This window comes from Trichosurus vulpecula, chromosome 4 (assembly GCF_011100635.1).
Source record: "Trichosurus vulpecula isolate mTriVul1 chromosome 4, mTriVul1.pri, whole genome shotgun sequence".
In the NCBI taxonomy this organism is placed as follows: domain Eukaryota; kingdom Metazoa; phylum Chordata; class Mammalia; order Diprotodontia; family Phalangeridae; genus Trichosurus; species Trichosurus vulpecula.
This window is the reverse complement of record NC_050576.1, coordinates 259,818,138-259,837,381: the sequence shown is the minus strand read 5'-3', so window position 1 is coordinate 259,837,381 and position 19,244 is coordinate 259,818,138. Positions and strand designations below refer to the sequence as shown.

The 19,244-nt window shown below is 40.8% G+C and overlaps 2 protein-coding genes across 4 annotated transcripts in view; one reads left to right on the top strand and one right to left on the bottom strand.

The window, feature by feature from the left end:
- The window catches only part of RNF13 (ring finger protein 13), a 92,707-nt gene extending 87,107 nt beyond the window's left edge, over nucleotides 1–5,600 (top strand). For both annotated transcript variants that reach the window (XM_036756345.1, XM_036756346.1), the window contains 2 exons: nucleotides 3,558–3,638; nucleotides 4,099–5,600. In XM_036756345.1, coding sequence (XP_036612240.1) covers nucleotides 3,558–3,638; nucleotides 4,099–4,466 — 449 coding nt within the window. In that variant the 3' untranslated portion in view covers nucleotides 4,467–5,600. The remainder of the gene's footprint in view (nucleotides 1–3,557; nucleotides 3,639–4,098) is intronic.
- A 2,371-nt stretch (nucleotides 5,601–7,971) lies between these two features.
- PFN2 (profilin 2) lies at nucleotides 7,972–18,344 on the bottom strand. Of its 2 annotated transcripts, none has more exons than XM_036755008.1 (3): nucleotides 17,871–18,344; nucleotides 13,903–14,095; nucleotides 7,972–10,090 (listed from the first exon to the last, which is right to left on the bottom strand). In XM_036755008.1, the coding sequence occupies exons 1-3, from the start codon at nucleotides 18,000–18,002 to the stop codon at nucleotides 9,993–9,995; spliced, it is 423 nt and encodes a 140-aa protein (XP_036610903.1). In that variant the 5' UTR covers nucleotides 18,003–18,344; the 3' UTR covers nucleotides 7,972–9,992. The 2 variants fall into 2 exon arrangements, with proteins under 2 accessions (XP_036610903.1, XP_036610901.1); XM_036755006.1 differs by having other exon boundaries at nucleotides 7,972–9,780; nucleotides 17,871–18,342.
- Nucleotides 18,345–19,244: the final 900 nt, after the last annotated feature.

Sequence of the window (19,244 nt, the reverse complement as noted above, 5' to 3'; positions counted from 1 at the left end):
ACTTCAGTGGCTTCCTAGGCCTCCAGAAAAACAAAAAACAAAGAAACTTTTCAGCTTTTGAAACCTTACATGACCTGGCTCCATCCTCTTTTTTAGTCTCATTGGACATGACTTCCCCCATTCCAGACTGTAATCTGGACAAACAGGACTTCTTGTTGTCCCACACACATGACGTTCTATCATCATTCCTTTGTATTGGCTGTCCCTTGTGCTAGGATACACCCCCTCCTTACCTCCACCTCATGGCTCTCTCTCCATTTAAGATGCAGCCAGCACTATCCTCTGTAGGAAGCTGCCTTTCCTGATCCTTTCAACTGTTAGTGACCTCCCTTTGTATATTTTATATGTACATCTCCTTAGTGGGCTTAGCTTGAGGAACATCTAGGAGGCACTTGGATTTCTTGACTGATTCCACTGTTGCAGATCAACTTTAGCTTTGTGTACTGGTATCCTCAGGGCGGTTCCCTTGGGATACTCAAAGGATAAGCCATTTGCTCAGGGCCCTGAGCAACGCACGCCCCCCCCCCCACCCCCCCGGCCAGCATTTGTCAGAGGCAGGGCTTTAATGTGGGTCTTCTGGACTCCAAGACCAATCCCCTCTCTACTCTCTTGTCAAAGTCTCTCTTTATAGACAGCAAAATGTTACCCTAGTGGCCTGGAAGAGTTACTACAGCTTCTAAAATGTCATGATTTACATCCATATTTAGGAACATGAGTAGTAGAATTTTTTAGCTCATTGTAAAGTAATTTTTTTTAGCAACCATACTGAGATGTTTAGAGGGTATGAGATTTAATGTAAAACTGCTTATAGCATGCCACTGAGTGACTCACTGTGGGACTTCATTCATAGGACTGTTGTCCACAGTTAAAGAACAGAGCCCTGGGTGGACATATCTATCACTCAGTAGCTTGAGATGAATGTGCCTTGTGATTTATCATTATGTAAATTCAAAAATCAAACATTTTCATCTGATATAGCTCCTACTCTTTTTAGTTCTCCCAAGTTTTCCCTAAATGCTATGCTTAAAAAATTTATCTGCCTAGTACATACCTGGGAGGCTTTCATGCTTAAGTCTAAACAGTTCTTCCTAAACTATGTATTATTCAGTTCAGCCCATTTTCTTAAACTCCCCTCCCCAAACAAGGAGTAATCAAAATCTACAATCCGTTACAGATCACTTTGTCATGATTTTACCTCCAAGATTGTTGTCCTTCCAGGATGCTGATCATGGCTCATGGCTCAGCAAAGCCTCCAATTTCTGAAGGTTAGCCCCTATTAGTCAGTACAAAACCTCTGATGTCAAATCCAGTCCAACAAGCACTGAAGTATCTATTAGATGTAGGGTTCTGGGGATACAAAAGCAAAATGGAAAATATTTCTGGCCTTCAAGGAATTATATTGTAAGAAAACATATTTGATGGGCCCTGAATGTGTTATAGAACCAACATGTTCACCCATATAATCATTAGGCTATAATTTAAGTATGTACAAGAGATTACTGCAGTCTACAGCTAATTTCATTTCCTTTTGATATTCTGTGATATATGAAGATGACATTGCTTTATGCCAGCTTTTACCGATAGTGGGACAAGATAGGTTTTCCAAGTTTTTGAAGGAGTTTGTTTGGAAAAGACATTTGTGCTTGCTCCTAGAGAGCATAACTAGGACTGGGTGGGGGGGAGGGGGAGGTGGAAATTGCAAAGGAGTAGTAGTTACCAATAACTCACAGTGCTTTAAGGCTTAGGCACTTCTTCACAAGTATATTGAGTAGGTAATGTAAATGTTATCATAGATAATGAAACACAGGTTCTGAGAGGGCTGACTTGTGCAGAGTAATAGTTAATAAGTAACTAAAGCAAGATTCAAACCTAGAATGCCCTATCCATTTGGCCACATTGTCCCTTAGGTAGATTGAAGGGCTTCCAGGTGGAAGTTGGATGACTGCTTGTCAGGAACGTGTGAAAAGAGATTCCTGCGTAGGTGGAGGTTGGATTAGATGCCTTCTGAGGTGCCTTCTAACTCAGTAATTCTCGTGTGTGTATGTGTGTGTGTGTGCGCGCGCGCGTGCGTGCACGCACATGTGTGGGCGTGCATATGCACACATCACCTAGTGTTAGCTGATTCCATGAAAACAGTACTAGACACAATGTTGTAACCAAAGTGAGAGCCAAGCTTAGCAAGGTTTCGAGCCATGGAGCATTATTGAAAAGCAAATCTGTTGGGGTAGTATTATAAATGTATTTCGCACAACATATCTTTTTAGCATAGTTAATACAAAATATATTTAACATTTGGTACTGTTTATATTTAAAGATCTTGAACAAAAAAACTAGTAATACTTTAAAACTATATAATATCTATATAGTGTGATAGCATATTAGAGTTTACAAAGAATTTTAGATTCTCATTTGAGCCTCACAATAACTTGTGAATATATATTCTATAACTAAATAAATAACTAAATAACTAAAGTCCCTATTTTGCAGATGAGGTGCCAATAATTCAGTTTATTTATCAAACATTTATTAACCAACTATTTACAATGCATTTTTTAAGCATCAGAATAGTATTTGAATCCAGGTTTTCCTGATTCTGGGTTCTAACAGTCTGTTCACTATACCACACAGCAACAACCAAGGCTTGTGTTCTATTCCCTTACTGTGGGACTTGCCATGATTACTAGGTAAAATCCTTCACTTTGGTGTCTGCAGTGGGCTTGAGGCTTCAGGCATAAAGTATAGCTTTCTTGTTTATGCCTCTTTTTGTACATTCTTCCTGGAATTTACAAGAGTAGCTCATTTGGGTTATGATGAACATAACCCTTATCTTTGCAAGGTGATATGCATTGAATTAACTTTGGCATTGTAGATCTGTTTTTTGTAATTTGATGGGGTGGGGGAACAGGGCATATTGATTTGATGAAAAATATATTGCAACATAGTCACTTGGAGTTTTCTGTACATTTGTAATAGCTAAGTTAGACAAACATTGTTGTATACTTATAAGCCAAACAATCCTGACTGAAGCAGACAACTAAAAGACTGTACAAGCCAAAAGAACCATGGAAAGCTGGCCCTCTGTTATTTCATAAATGAAAAGTACTTCTTAAAGACTTGGATCTGAGCCATCATTTCTGTATTAGCAAAATGATAGTAAATGAAGTTTTGAAGATGTCCTCTGGATTAAGAAGTACCAATAATTTGAGCATTTTAGGAAATAGCTAACTTACATTAGAATTCTAATAGCAATTTTCAGATTTTGTGTTTTTTTTTGCTTTCCTAAAAGTCTACTTTGTAATAGTAGTAAGTGTATTCAGTGCATCATGGTAAATAAATACAACATGCATTTTGGATAGAAGTTAATTATGTGAAGAGGTCTCAAGTTTTAAAATAGTATTAGTAAAAGAATTGCTCACATATATACTCCCTTCTCCCTCACCCATGCCCCACTCTAAAACATCTTAAAATAATCAGGTGGGGCCTAATTTGATACACTTGAAAGTTGTGGCAGCTCTCAGTCTTGTAATATAATTTTGATGTACAACTTTCTACCATAGGAGATGAGTATGATGTATGTGCCATTTGCCTGGATGAATATGAAGACGGAGACAAACTCAGAATCCTTCCTTGTTCCCATGGTATGAGCAATTACAAACTGGTTTTCAAATCATGTATTCGGCATGAATTAAACATCTTAGTTATGCATTCTATTTGTGGTATAGGTAAAATTCATATTTAATATGTATTTGAGAACAGCCTTATAAAAATTGAAGATCATATCTTCTGTTTCTGCATGGCATTTATTATGTGCAAAGGCATTTATTAAGTGTTTACCATGTGCCAGGCCCTTTGCTGTCAGCACTGGGGATACAAATAACAAACAATTATGAGCTTACATTCTAATGGGGGAAGACAACACATAATAGGGAAAATGTAGAATGTTCTGGACTGAGCAACTACTTTCAGAAGAAAGTCTAAACTGCTGTTTCCTAGTGTACTTTTATCCCATTAGTAATTAATATAGGACAATTTAACGGAAAGAGATGTATATTCCAAGTACATTTTACCAACTGAATGATGTGTGTTTTCTCTCAACAGCCTATCACTGCAAGTGTGTGGATCCTTGGCTAACTAAAACCAAAAAAACCTGTCCAGTATGTAAACAGAAAGTTGTTCCTTCTCAAGGAGATTCAGACTCTGACACAGATAGTAGTCAAGAAGAGAATGAAGTCTCAGAACATACCCCCTTACTTAGACCATTAGCTTCTGTTAGCGCTCAATCATTTGGGGCTTTATCAGAATCTCATTCCCATCAGAACATGACAGAATCTTCAGACTATGAGGAGGAGGATGACAATGAAGATATTGATAGTAGTGATGCAGAACATGAAGTGAATCAAGAGAGTGTGGTTGTCCAGCTGCAGCCCAGTGATGACAGGGATTACAACATAGCAAATACAGTTTGAACTTCCAACTTTATTCATCCTCATACCTTGTATGAAAAAAATTGTTGATCAGCTTATCCCTTTATGTGTATTTAAGTATATACTTTCATTGTCCATCCACCCCTTCAGTTACTTCTGTAAAGAGAAATCTTAGTGTGTTTTACGGTTTAATCAGATTATATATATTTTTCTTAATCAGGTTTTCATCCACAAGAAGCACACTTCTTCTTACTAAAGCATAACATTATCAAGGTGCTGGACCTCAAGCATCATTCTCTTTTTGGAATGGAATACAGCCAAAAAGTTTAAAAAAGAAAAACCACTATAAGTATGGCTTGCAGTGAAGACTTGATTACAGTATACAAGTATATTTATCACCATGATGAATTCTGCTGCCCACACCACGCATGGCCTAGCCCAATTTCCCAGAATTTTTTGTAGCAACTTGTGCGTTCCTCCTAAACTCTTGTCATTATGACAGGTCAGGCCATTCAGTATTTTTCTCATGAATATTACAAAATGAAATCAAAATACCTAGTAACAGAATTTTCTTTCCTCTTCACAAATAGTATTTTAAGCCAGAAGACAGGAGTTTGTGGTAGAGTGCAGAAAATTTTGATATTAAGATGGTTCTCATATTTAATAGTGTTGAATATTAATTTCATCCAGCAGCTAGCTAAACTAATATGGCCCCACGTTTATACTGACTTAATCTTCAGGACTGAAGGATTGTTTGTTTATGTGTGACCAAAGCAAAAAGATAGGCAATACTGCATAGAAACACTCACTAAAATTTTAGCACATGTTCTTCAGTTGATCTTCTGATTATATATGTGTGTGTGTGTGTGTGTGTGTGTGTGTACGTACACACACACACACACACATACTTCTCAATAAAAAGCATCTTATGCTAATCTAAACTATGTATATAGAGAAATTGTTTTCAAGTATTTGATTTGAAAATGAGTGCTTATAAATATTTAACAGAACTCATGATGTACTTTAACAATGTATTATGAAAAGCTAAATTATAAATATATATGCCATTGTAACTATGTAGAAAGAAGTTAGACTCATGTATAATGAAAATAGAGAATTTTTTATGGCCTTGTATGAGGAAAGTTTGAAAGTTAATAAACATGTTTTCCACTTTAAGTTCTAGTTGACATGTTATACCAAAGCATTATAAACAATTTGCATGTTTGTCACCGTTTCTTAGATCTATGAATAATGCTGCAGAAATATAACAAAAGTAGTTATATCGTGTGTATATACATGTGTGAGCATGCACATATGTGCATATACACACATACAAGATATTTATAGAGGTATGACCCTGACTGCTATTACAGATACTTGAATTGTCTGTATATGTGGCACCCCCTGGCTGGTTTCAAACCCTAGCTGTTCGGCCTCAGGCAAATCATGCCATTTATCTGGGGCTGTTTCCTTATCAGTAAAAGGGGCAGGGGGGTATTGGAATAGATCAGAAATGATGTCTAGCTTTAAATTTCTGATCTCATTAAATACTTTAGTTGTTTATTCACATATTCACTGTTGCTATCTACACCCATTGACAGAGCCCAGTTGCTGGTAGTAATAACATATTCAGTTATATTCAAGATTTTAAATCTCAATAGAAAAGTGGACCAATTCATCTTAGATTTGAAAGATTGGAATAACAAAAGCATCAACATTTAATCATAATTAATTGAAACACTCTGAGTGACAAACACTGAGGTTCTACTGACATCTATTTTATCAGTTCATTCAAACATGCTCTTTGCTTAATTATTCAAAGAAAGCACTTTTTATGTTTTATGATGTATAATACATAGTATTATATAATGTGGGTATAATAAAATTTTCACTAGCATGAGAAGATTATAATATCAAAGTAATATATAGTGATAATGTGGAAAGAAAGGAACATGGTTGTCCCTTTAAAAAAAAAAGCAGTTTTAAGTATTACAATATTACGGTCACTTTTAATAGTTGGCAGCTTTTCTCCTAAGAATAGACTTTTTCTTGGGCCACTTTGCACTAAGAAGTGTTAATTATTTCTTGAATGGACTTCTAGGAGATACCAAAGATTGCTTCGTGAACCAGTTTGGAGTAAGTAGGGCCAGAGAAGGAATGAAATCAGTGGAACTATGAAACTACAAACTATGAAACTATGAAACTACAAAAGTAGTCATGTTGGCAGTGGCAGGTTTATAGGTTACCAGGCGAAGAGCCTCTTACATTGAGTATCTATAGTTGAACAAAGCAGTTAGAATGCATCCCAGTTACTGCATCTCTTGAGCTCTTAAATGTATAATGGAGGTCCCATTATCAATCAAGTTATATTACTGCTGCTTGTTCAGTTGTTTTTCTGCTGTGGCTGACTTTGGGTTTTTCTTGGCAAAGAAACCCTTCTCCAGCTTATTTTACAGATGAGGAAACTGAGGCAGACAGGATTGAGTGACTTACCCAGGGTCACACAGCTAGTAAGTGTCTAAGGCCAGATTTGAACTTAGTAAGATGAGCCTTACACCAGGTCTGGTGCTCAATCTACTGTGCCACCTAGTTGTCCTCAGTACTGCCTGGTTGGTTGTTTTAAAAAGGCATGATGTAAATTCTGTAAAGTTTTCAAATTAAGTGTTATGGAATTTTTGAGCTAGAAATGGGACCTCAGAGCTCCAATCAACACCATTATTTATTCTGGGTGGGTGGCAGGTACAAATCTTAAGAATCTCTACCAATCTCACCCCACCCCCCACCCCCAACATCCAGAACAGTCTTGAAGATAAAAAATTTCAATACAAAAAAGTCAAGATTGTTCTCAAGTCCTTTTAGCTTTTGTCCAAGGGGGTAGAAGAGTAACTACATTTACAACTTCACTTTCCCTGGGAATATAACAACTGGACTTTACTCAGAAATGACAGACAAGAATTAGATTTGTAATTTTATTGGTAAATGCCTCTACCAATGCCCTCTATGTGACTTAGGACAAACGTTCTGGGCTTGGAGGCTGGGCTCTTTACTACACTGCCTATACTAACCTTTAGATAAAAGGAGAGAAAAAATTTATAGAAATGAAGGGGGTAGAGGAAAAGAAATAGTGGGAACCATAACAAATGTCAGTGTAAATGCCAAAAACCAACCACTGGGATAATTAATGGACACAGGCTGTGTGCTCCCTGAGTTTTATATAATGTCAAGCAAATTCAAGGAAGGATCCTTCTTCAGCCCTTTGGACCCCTCTGGCAGATTTACAGGATTTGGACAAGTCATGCTGGATGATAGCATGGATGGGTTAGTTGGCATTAGTGGACTAAGCACCCACACCAGGGAGATCATAGATCATAGGCCCATTAATAAATGCCCTCATGATTAATTTCTAGGGACTATGCTAACTTGGAACTGAATAAGTGGTCAGCTTGCGATTTTCGTTATGATTGTACTTTGTTTACAGGTATGTTCCCATTCTTGTAGAGGAGAGGGAGAAATATACATTAGCACAGAAAAACAGGAAGTCCATATGTTACATAGACAAGAGCCTAGATTTTATTTGGTTGGAATAAATTTATTTCATCTGTCTGTAAACAAGGTGTTTTAATAGTTATGGCATTTTTTGAAATGCATATTAAATCAGATGAGTCAGACTGTATCCCAGATGTAACAAAGTGCAGGGAAAGAAATGGATAAATCAGCAACAAGATTTTTTGTTTTTAAAATCTGTACATTATCCACAAGGCCCAAACAATAGAAGCAAATACGAGAATGTCCCTAAAATAGTGCCATTCAAAATAAGAAACCCTTAATGGGTTAGTTAAGATCCATCTCACAATAGCAACAGTTCATTTTTAACAATAGTATGGCACAGAATACATATTAAAAAATTCATCACAAGACAGCCAAGTCAGTTATTCCAACCAATACCATCTCCCATTTATTTTTATACAGAAGTCTTCATTTGTTTTTTATTTATTTATTTTTTAAAATGAACATACAAGTTAGTTCCGTGCTTTGAACTGACAGCTTGGTTACACATATTTTGGATGACTAGAGCACAAGGCAGATTTACTCCACAGCAAGGGTGTGACAGGCCAAATGCAGGTTTTAAAATTTGAAATGTGTCTACTTCCACTATTTTAGCTTATAAAACTTCCAACCCCCATCCAAATATCGGTATTAAAGCAGCAATTCCATTTACTTTTTACCAATCAGTGATCAGACCAAAATAAGTCAGTCTAGACTACCAGTATATATAGCTGAAGGTGGCAGTTTTTCCCACAATAACAACATAATTTCATACAAAAACCCAAGCTGCAAATAAAAATTGGTCCTATGAAAAAATCGGACACACTCCAGATGGTTATGTTGGGGTATCTAATGTCCATGATGGCAGCCTTTCATAAATCAATTTTTAAAAAAACAGAAATAGGAGCTGATATGAAAAAGAAAAGACAGACACAGACCTCTCAAGTGCCTGAGCTATTGCAGTGACGGAATGTCTCTGGGGAGTCCATCCAGATCGTCTCTGTAAGATCGAGGAGGAAGTGTGCCCTTTTGCACCTTTTGCTCTTGTTTGCCGTTGTCCTCCAAGTAGTAGTGTGTGCTCTAGACACTAGGAACAAACCTTTGTGTCTACTGGAGTACAACAGCAAGACTAAGGCAAAATTTCCTGCAGTTCTCAGCAGCTCATAAACAAAGATAGTGTTAAAATAGCTGAATAATCCAGGCACTGCATGAGTAGATGGAAGCAAAAGAAATACCGTATGTGGGAAGGGAGGAGAGGGGAGGAGAGAAGACATGCATGCACTTTTTCCTCCCAACCATGCTCTATAAAAGGAAGACTAAGGGAGCCATGTAATTGCTCAAAGTGCTGAAAAGACATTGATCAAATCGGAGATTGTACAATCGGCACCTCGCTTATTAGTGTTAACTTATTTTAGTAGTCTCAAGATCCCACTAATTGCTAAAGTAAAGCAATGCCCAAATTGGCATGCCCCCCTCCCCCCAAATTTCAAGGTATCATGCATATCATTATTATGCTGCAATAATGGTGCCAGATAAGGGTTTCTATTACATACAGTGGTTAACATACAAATGATCCATTTGGGTAAACAGAAACATGACATTAGAAAATAGGTAAATAAAAACAAATGAACTACCATCTATAGTCTGGTAGTACTATGAACATAACTGGGGTGGCGATGAAGACAGTTGCTAGGTGGATGGGGAGAGGCTGCTTAGACGTCAGACCTCCTCAGGTATAAAGCGAGTTCAAATGCTTTCTTGTTCAGTGTCCCTCCATGGACACCTTCCTTTCCCATGACTATAACCAATGCTGGAGTACACAAGGAAACAAAAAGTGAACAGAATTACTTATGAAACAAAAACAAAAACACCTTTCCCCACCAACAAAGGGATACAAAGAAGACACAGGTTCATAACCCCATCACCTGCATTGCTAATAAAATTTCCAGAATGAAGACTCACGCTTACAATTAGGAAAGTTTAAGAGCAATCCCCCTAATACTTAACAGTCTTGCCTAGCAGCTAGAACCCAGAGTCTCTCAAGTATTTGGCCATTGAGTATGCCTTCTTATTCAATCCACCTCCATGGACCCCTTCTTTGCCCATTACAAAGACCAAGACTGAAAGAGAAAAAAGAAAAGTGTTTCAAAAGAAGTGTTAGACAAGAAAGTCATGTAAGTTTTAGCAGACAGCACATGGAATAAAAATTAATAAAAGTTATTATATTAAGCTGGTTTTCCACGAGCTACCAAGCACTGGTGCCAAATGGATTATTTAGAAAGTTAAAATCACTCCAAAACAGAACTAGAAGTTTTACTGATGTTTTCAAGCTGACGAGAAGCTACAATTTCATGCACAGCAATTATCTGTGACCACTGCAGAACCCTGAAATAGTTGGGAATGAATTCTATATAAATAAAGGAGAAATAATAACCTGTACGGTATAGAAGAAAACCATGAAATACTATATTGCCTAGGCAAGTAATAACTTAGACTAGGTGCTGTTCTATTTAACAGGAAATATACATTTTTCCCACTTTTTACACATTTTTTTTTTCTCCAACAGTTTAAAATAGTAAGGTTGGGTAAAGTGGACTTTTATTGCTAGATGGGATGTAAAGACAAAAAGTTATTTGAGTTACAAATTTCATTGGATTTCAGCTATGGAAGAAGTAAAGTCTTTAAGGCCTGTGTTTGATGAAGCTCCTATTTAATACCGAACCTTGAATTAGATCCAATATAATAAACAAGAAGTATATCTGTATAATGTGAGTTTTAAAAACAAAACTCATTAAAATTGAGTGGATGGGGAGAAAATATCCAGACTGCCACTAGATGTCAGTAAAATTATAATTGTGTATTTACTTGAAGTATTCACAATTGAAGCACTACAGGTGCTTCCCTCTCCCTTCTCCCCTCAATGAATGCAACCCTTAAACATTTTAAATTCTGATCAAAACACCAAATAAAACAATATTTTCATTTACATTGTAAAACATAAGAAGACAGTACGTGACACTGAGTCTCTAAAGAAGACCTGGATTATAACCCTTCCTGAAGGGGTGGTGAAGCTAAAAGAAAAATTTATCAACCTGCTAGTTAATATCTTGATGATGAGCCTTAGACTCATATACTTAGCCGGTCCCTGGAATACAGTCTATTACCAGTCAGGATGTGCCCCTACGCTTGAGACATTTGGATTTACCATAGTTTATTGGTATAGCCTTAAAGGACTTAGTTTTTAACACACCATGAGATATCAAACGAGGACTTTTTCAAGGAAATCGTTCAAGAACTTCAAGTGTGGGTTGTGTTGTTATTGTTTTTTAAATGGCCTATACCTGACATGGCCCTAGAAAGTTTACAAAGGCTTTTGTGCTATCTCATTTTATCCTTACAACAGGAGACTGACTCCTCTAGGAGTCCTCATAAGTTCCTTCCAGATCAAATGCTATGATTCTGTGAATGAACAACCCATGATACAAACGGTACAAGTGCTTATGCCTAATGTTAGAGATGAAACTGAGGACCAAAGAGGTCGTGTCTGATAGGTGAGGCAGTATTCTTGGACTAGTGACTAAGACCTACATTCATCTCATATCTAGAATCCTTCCTTTTCAGATATACTATACTTATTTGTGTTATACATTGAAAAAAAAAAGTTAAGATCCCAGTCACCTCAGTTATTAGAGTTATAAGCAATTTAACCGAATAACTTTTGAGACGGTGACAATATTACTTATTAGAATCATACTGCAAATGGAAAGCCAATTTAAGAGGCTCATTAGATGTTTGGCTCATGTGTGATGTGCTGTTTCCAGATTCAGTGTTTGAAACCTGGCTATTTTAGAAAAGACAAGGATTTTCCTTTTTTTAAAAAAACGAGTTTTTAATAACTACACACTTTTATGTTAAATGGACTTTACAACACTTGAAACAATAATGAGCACTGGTTATTTTTAGAGTAATTCCCTAAAAAGCAGTTCACTGAATAAAAAGCCTTTTGGAATTTGATAATGCAGTTAAGAAACACCTGAATTAGCCATCAGGCTAGAGTGCTGTCAGAAAAAGAACTTAGGTTCCTTGGATATTTTGAAATGTAACACACCTTCAGATGCTCAGTTCCATAGGATTTTGAAAATTAAAACAAGGAAGATTTGATAAAAGGGACAGAATGGAAAATTCAGATCATCAAAAATCTTCATTTTAGTCAAGTGGGCTTCTAATAGCAAAATGAAATAATTGCAACTTATTAGTGACCCTGACGAAAATCTAGAAGGCATGCTTATCAAATTTGGGTATGACATATGCTAATAAACTAAGAGAATCAAGTCCCAAAAAATCAACCAAATGAAAATGAAATTTAAGAAGATATAAGTAAATGTACATATCTTGAAGCAAAAACTTAAACTACACTAGAATATGAGAAACTTAAAATGCCAGTTTATACATGAGGGGAAAAAATTGGCGTTTAATTGACTGCAAACTCACTGAGTCAACAAGTGACAAAGAAAAGCTTATGCTAATATAGATATAACTTCTATAACAAGGGAAGAAGGACCCTAACCATAATCTGTGATAGGCTTTCCACATCTGCAATACTGTGTTCAGTTCTGAGAACATTTTTAGTACTGTCAAACTGGAGCTAATCCAGAGGCTTATAATAAGGGGACCCTAAACCATGTCATACAAGGAAAGGTTGAAGGAATGGAACTATTATGTTTAGCATAAGAGGAAAAAAGACATAGGGAGAAGACAGGTAGTTGTTTCCTTCAAACATCTGAAAAGACTATCATAAAAGGAGGGATTAGTGTTACTTTGTGTGGCTCCAGAACTAGGCCGAGTGAGTAAAAGTTACAGGGAGATCTTGGCTCAACATATGGAAGAACTTTCTAACAAACATGGTGTAGCAGAGAGTCCTGGATTTAATGTCAGAATACCTGGTCCCGACTCACAGCTAACCCATAGCTGGGTCATCACTGACAGTTCATGTTACTTCTCTCAATCATAATTTCCTTCTTCGTAAAATAAGGAGTAGAACACTTATCCAAAAATGGAACAGGATGATCTGTGAGATAATGCACTCCTTGTCACTAGGTATATTTGAGCACAGAATACATGACCACCTATCAGGGATGCTCTAGGGGAGATTCCTGTGTAACCTAAGAGAGTGGACTAGATGGCCTCTTCCAAGATTCTATAATTTTTCCTTCTTTCTCTAATAAAGTCATGAAGTAATAAAATGAATATTAAAAAATAAAAACAAGGCAAACAAATCAAAAGCTAGAGAGGGCATACTGATAATAAAATAAAATTTGAAAGGCAGTGTTGTACAGTGGGTAGAGCAATGGATTTGGAAGCAGAAGACAGGCTAAATCTCAACTTTACCTCTTACTTAGCTGTGTGACCTTTGGTGTTACCTAATGTTTTCAATGCTCAGTTTTCTAATTTATAAAATGAAATATAAGAGTAAATGGACCCCTGAGGTCCCTTCCAGCTCTTAAATTATGTTTCTATGATCATCCCATCTATTAATTTGCTTAATCAATTTGTACACTTTAATAATCCTATTCCACCATCATTAGTGACATGCCAAGCGTTTTGAAAGAAATATGGGTGACATTTATGATATTTGTAAACATGAAAATTAGGGTTAATATAGAATATATTTAACTTTAGAATGATGACAGAATTGGATTTAGCATCTGACAGGAAATTTTAGTACATTTGTCATCTAGTGCCATACAATACATGGAAACCATCTTAATAGTTTTAAAAAATGGATTAATCCCTTATTTATGAACTGACATTTGTTTTACATATTAATAGGCATTTTTAAAAAGAGGTACAAGTTATAGGGTGGCAATGCAATAGCAATTAACTGATTACCTTACAGTAGCAACTTTTATTTTTAAAAGGACTTCTTACTTACCTCGGCCAGCTCTGCCCACAGCAACATTATACGTTGGTTCACCCCCTTGACTCTTTGTCCTGATGTCCATTGTGCAGTCACCATCCACATACAGACTATCTCTGATTACTGAGCACTTCTTTGCACCAAGAGTCAAACCATTGGTAAAGAAACCCTCTCGATCTTTTCCTACAATCATGTCTATTTCTATTGGCTGCCAAAAACCAAAGCAAAACAAAACAAAAAAAGAGGAGTCAGTACATTCTTTTGAAATTTCAACAACACAAAATTCAGCAAGTCAAATTAGCAAAGTTGTTGCTAAGTTATCAGGGCCTCCAAATTTCACTAGGAGAAATCAAAACTTTGGTACCTTGAATGTAGTTCTATCCAATTCATAGCTTTGTTAGAAAACTTATAAACCTGATTTTGTAAATCTTACTAAACAATTTTAATTAAATTTTAATAAGATGGGAACCCCTACCAAGGACATAAATAATGGCAGAACTTGCTTACTGAAAAACAATCAAATTAAGATTTTTCAAAGCCACGGACACCCTAAAATCATTTCACAGTTTTTACTGGTCATAAATTATATTTCTCATTGTAGCACACATCTATATTACTTTATCATAAACTTCTCTTTATAATAAAGTAAAAAATTTCTATTTAGACCAAGTCAAGCACCTAAAAAACTTATCTAATTATACAGATTCAGATATAGTTTTTTTTTTTTAAATTTGTGACTTGTCTCTCATCCAATATTACCTGAGTTTATCCTGAAATCTCCTAACAAAGTTGTTGCTCTAACATATAACTCTTAGTTGGTATTATTGGTTTGAATGGAGTGGCTCAATATGTTAGAATTTCATATGGATTAAATGTTTCCAAAAGTCATGTTTTTTTCTAATTATTACTCCCTTCACCCCTTTTCATTTCACCATCCCCCTCTTCGTCCCTCTCCCATTTTTGATAACAAGCTCTCGGGCAAAAGGAAAGAGAATTCTTTCTCTAGGACTGGAATAGGCACTGGCGAAAGAACAGAAAATGGAGGTAAGTGAAAGAAGAAAGTAAGGTTGCCAACAAGCCTGAGAAGAAAATGTGCTTTCTAACACTCCAGGACTGAAAAAGAAGGCATCGCCCCCATCAGAACTGCAGAGTCATAGCAGGCCCAGCCATCTCCAAGCACACTCTGGGAATCTGCCCAGCTAGACAGCAGCAAGTCACACAAAGGCAGGGGAAGGCTGAGAGCAGTAAAGGGAAACTTGATCACCAGATGCCGGTCCTCAGTGTTTTCCTTTAACACTAGTCCACTGAAGGTACAGAAAATCTTAAAGGACTAGTTCCAAGATTACCTTTAAATGTCACTAACTCATAAAACACTAAGTAAAGCTACAGTACAGTTTAGAATGATAGGAGAGGAAAAATGAGAGGTGGTGAGAGGAAGGGAAAAGGCAACACTCTCTTTGATAAAGTACTATTTCAATGATTTATTTTGGAGGTCTGTGAGCAGAAACAGGCAGCAATAATGACTGGTGGCTGACGGTTTAAATGGCAAATACTCCTAAAACATGGCAACTAAATCAAGGCCATCACCTCCCACCTCTAATACTTTAAGCACATCAGTTACTGCTTGTGCCTCACACATGATAAAAGGTTGCCAATACAGACTAACAAGCATATTATATACAGCATAAATAAACCTAAATCAAATCCTCCTTTCTGAAATACCACTAAGGAGGAAAGGAGTGGTAGAAGAAGAGAAATTAAGTGTTCCCAAATTATTAAAAAAAAAAAAACAACTGAAAGCTCACCACCCCCACCCCAATACTCTCCTCCCTCCAAGTGTCTCCCTTTTCCTAACTAAACTGCATAACAACGAGATTGGGGAGAATAATGATTAATATTTCCCAGGAGAAGAAGGAAAAAGGTGTATAGAATGAGAGATTAATAGCAGTTCGCCATCTTGGAGAATATTTGGGGGGAAAAAAAAACCTGGTGCCAACGATAAGGTTGGGATTCACGAAAGACACCTACGTTGACCGCTTAAGTCTGCAGCAAGCACTAGAGGCCAGGACGCAGGAAAACCTACGCAAAGACTCAGAGAATTCCCTGTGCCGGCCGGGCCTCCTCCCACCCCAAGCCGCATTGCCGGCAATTCCTTAATATTCAGCTACCGACACTGGAGTACAAAACGGTCCTTCTATCTCTAAGGAGGGGAGCACCCTTTTCTCTCACAACACACGAAATCCCCCAAAGCTGGCAGGTGGGCAAAAAAGGAAAACTTATAAATCAGCAAAAACTGCTGCCATCATCGTTAGGGTCTAGAGGCTGCTTTCTCCTTTTGGTTCAGAAATCCCTCTTACATCCCCGATAAAGCTGTACTACTGAGCTACCCAAAGAAGTGCAATTAAAAAAATAATAATAAAGCCCGGCAGTACTGCAAGGGCCTTGAGTAGTATGCAAACCTCCAGACCATAGCGTAGGGGGTGGGGAAGAGAAGCATTGACTAGGTAAAGTAACCTCTGACTGCACCACCATCACCTTTATCCCTACCACCACACCTTCAACATCTTTAACAATATGTTTTACTTGGAAATTTATATACTATAACACACCCTCCCCTCCTACGTGTTCCAGGGAATCAATCAGTTTTTTGCTGCTATCTGGCTAGGCATATATATATACGTACATACACACACACACACACATAATGTACATACACATAAAGCTTCTGCTTGCATTTTATATATATAGACACACGTACCCATCTATATATACATAAAGCTTTATATATATACGCATATGTATCTGCCTGGCCAGAGAGCAGCAAAACAGATTCCCTGAACAGGATTAATCCTCATAAGGGCTAATCCTACATGTGTGAATACATCAAGATTTTCTAGGTAAGATATTGGGGGACAGTAAAGAAAAATTATTTTTCCTCCTCTCAATATTAACTGGGATCCATGAGTACCTTATAACTGGAGTGGGGGTGGGCAAAAAAAGGATTTTAAAAGAGGGGAAAGGGTATGAAACAATGTGAGAATCCCACCATGTGAAAAACTAGTTCAGCCTCATTTTTAGGCTGTCAAGCTTTTCTTGCTCCCCCATCCCAAAATGCTGGGTAAGTGGGGGTGGAGGAGAAGAAGAGATCGAGAAGGGTAAAACCGCTCCCCTTTGCCCATACTCCTTTCCATTCCACCTCCATCACCATCCTAACCCTTCCTCCTGTATGCATGAAGTTGGGGGTGGTGGTGGTGGAGAGGATTCGGAGATGGATGGGAAGGATTCGATGGTGGCCCTGCCGTGGGAGACACCCTAATAGGGGGCTAAGTCTCCAGCATCCGGGCCAACAGAAGCCAGGAGAGCAGCCCAGAGCCCACAGCCCCCTCCCCCTACTGCAGCCTCCTCCTCCTCTAAGGGGAGCAGCCCAGATCCCCGTACGCCTCCTCCCCTATTGCAGACCCCTCCTCGGAGAGGAGGAGCAGTCTGGAGCCCTGAACACCCCTTCTTCCTCCAAGGGGGGGGGCATCCAAGACTCCCAAGAGTCTCCTCCCTTACTGCAGCCCCCTACCCACCGAGGGGGCAGCATCTCCGGAACTCCGAGCGTCCCCTCCCCCTCCGAGGGGAAAAATATCCCTGGAGCCCCGAGCGTCCCCTCCCACTTCGGGGGGTGACATCCCGGGGCCCCGAGAGCCCCCTCCCCTTCCGAGGGGGGAAGCATCCCCGGACCTCGAACGCCCCCTCCCTCAAGAGGGAGCAGCACCCCTGGATCCAAGCATCCCCTTCCCCTCCGGGGTGGGCAGCTTCCCGGGGCCCCAAGCGCCCCCTCCCCCACGGGAGGAGCAGCACATCATCCTCGGGCCCCGCGGGCCCCCTCTCCTCCCCCGGAAGGGGGACAGCACAGCTCGCCCCCTCCGGCCCCGCCGCCCCCTCCCGGGGGGGGGGTCCGGCCCAGAGCCCCCTCCCACCCCCCCGGCCCAGCTTACCGTGATGCTCTGGAAGATGCCCCCAGCGGTGGCCGCCCACACGTACTTGGCGTCGCAATAGCCGACAATGGCGGCCTCCTGGCAGCAGCCATCGCACATCAGGTTGTCCACGTAGCTCTGCCAGCCGGCCATCTTCGAGCCCTCCCTCCGCACTGCAGCGGGGCGAGCGGGGCGCGGGCGGGCGGGCGCGCGGATCTGCGCAGGCACGGAACCACCCCCGAGCCGGGCCGGGCGGAGGCGGCGGCGGGGACGGGGCCGGGGCCCGGGAGGCGCCGGTCACTCGGGCGACGGTGAGAGGCAGGCCCGGCGTGCGTCCCCGCGGCGGCAGCTGAGGCGGCTTGTCGCGCTCCGCGCCCTCCTCGTGCTGCTGGCTGACGTTGCTGCGCCCGTCGCGTCCCCGCTCCGAGTGAGAGGCCGGCCGGCACCGACGAGCCTCAGCTCAGGCGGGGCGGGCGGAGCGAGCGTGCGCGCGGACCGGCGGAATCCCTCCGCCGCGGCGAGATGGCGAGCGAGTGCGGAGGGATACGCATCCCGGCACCCACGTGTGGCGCGCCCCTCGCCCCCGCCCCCCGCCCTGGGCTCCCGGCGGGCGGTGCGCCAACGGGCCGGGCTCGCGGCGGGGGCACACGGAGCAGGCGCGCCCGCCCCCCTCCCTTCCCCTCGCGCCGCCTCAGGGAGGGGGCGGGCCTCGGGGGGCGCCCCTCGCGACCTTGACCTTGTCCGCGGGCTCCGAATGAGGCTGTGCCGTGGAGCGGCGGCCTGTGCAGGCGCCGCCCCCATCCCCCGCTGCGCTCTCCGCTTGCGAGGCGGAGGTAGCCCCCTGGATCTGAGGGGTCCCAGCGAAAGAGGGGGCCGGGATGGCTCGGCTCCTTTGTTGTCATTCCGGGGGGATGGGCCGGGCTGGGGAATCCCGGTGCTGGCTAGCCCTTGGACGCGAGCCGCGCTTATCGCATCCCTGCCGCTGTCACCTGAACCCGCTCGGCGCGGCACCCGGCTGCGCTTCGGCTGCAGAGGTGCTCTCTCCTCGGGGTCACGAAAGCATGCACCCCTCCAAAAATGCATCTAGTCGTGGAGGGCGGGGGTCCCTCCGCAGCACCTCACTCTGCCCATTTCCCCCCTAACCACTGGCCGTCCTGGGGACGCCACGTCAATCCTGGACATCGTAACCACGTGTGGCCGCGATAAAGCACCAATTCCGAACCCCGAGGCGATCCCCTGAATCTTTTTGTGATGCTCGGTCACTCTTGAGCATTCAGAAAGTATTGTTAGTGCGGGAGGAACCGATGGAAACGGAATAGAAAAGCAGGCATGGGCCTCTGTGTGCTCACGGGATCACTGCTGCACTTTGTGGAGGGCAGGAGGATCCAGGTAACT

Bases quoted from the DNA above. Each gene is read 5' to 3' on its own strand.
- PFN2 (XM_036755008.1), bottom strand. From the start codon at position 18,002: ATGGCCGGCTGGCAGAGCTACGTGGACAACCTGATGTGCGATGGCTGC. The intron at 14,096-17,870 runs GTAAGCTGGGCC...GGTTTTTGGCAG, and splicing joins GCATCTTCCAGAGCATCACG to CCAATAGAAATAGACATGAT. The intron at 10,091-13,902 runs GTAAGTAAGAAG...TTTCTCTTTCAG, and splicing joins TGTGGGCAGAGCTGGCCGAG to TCTTGGTCTTTGTAATGGGC.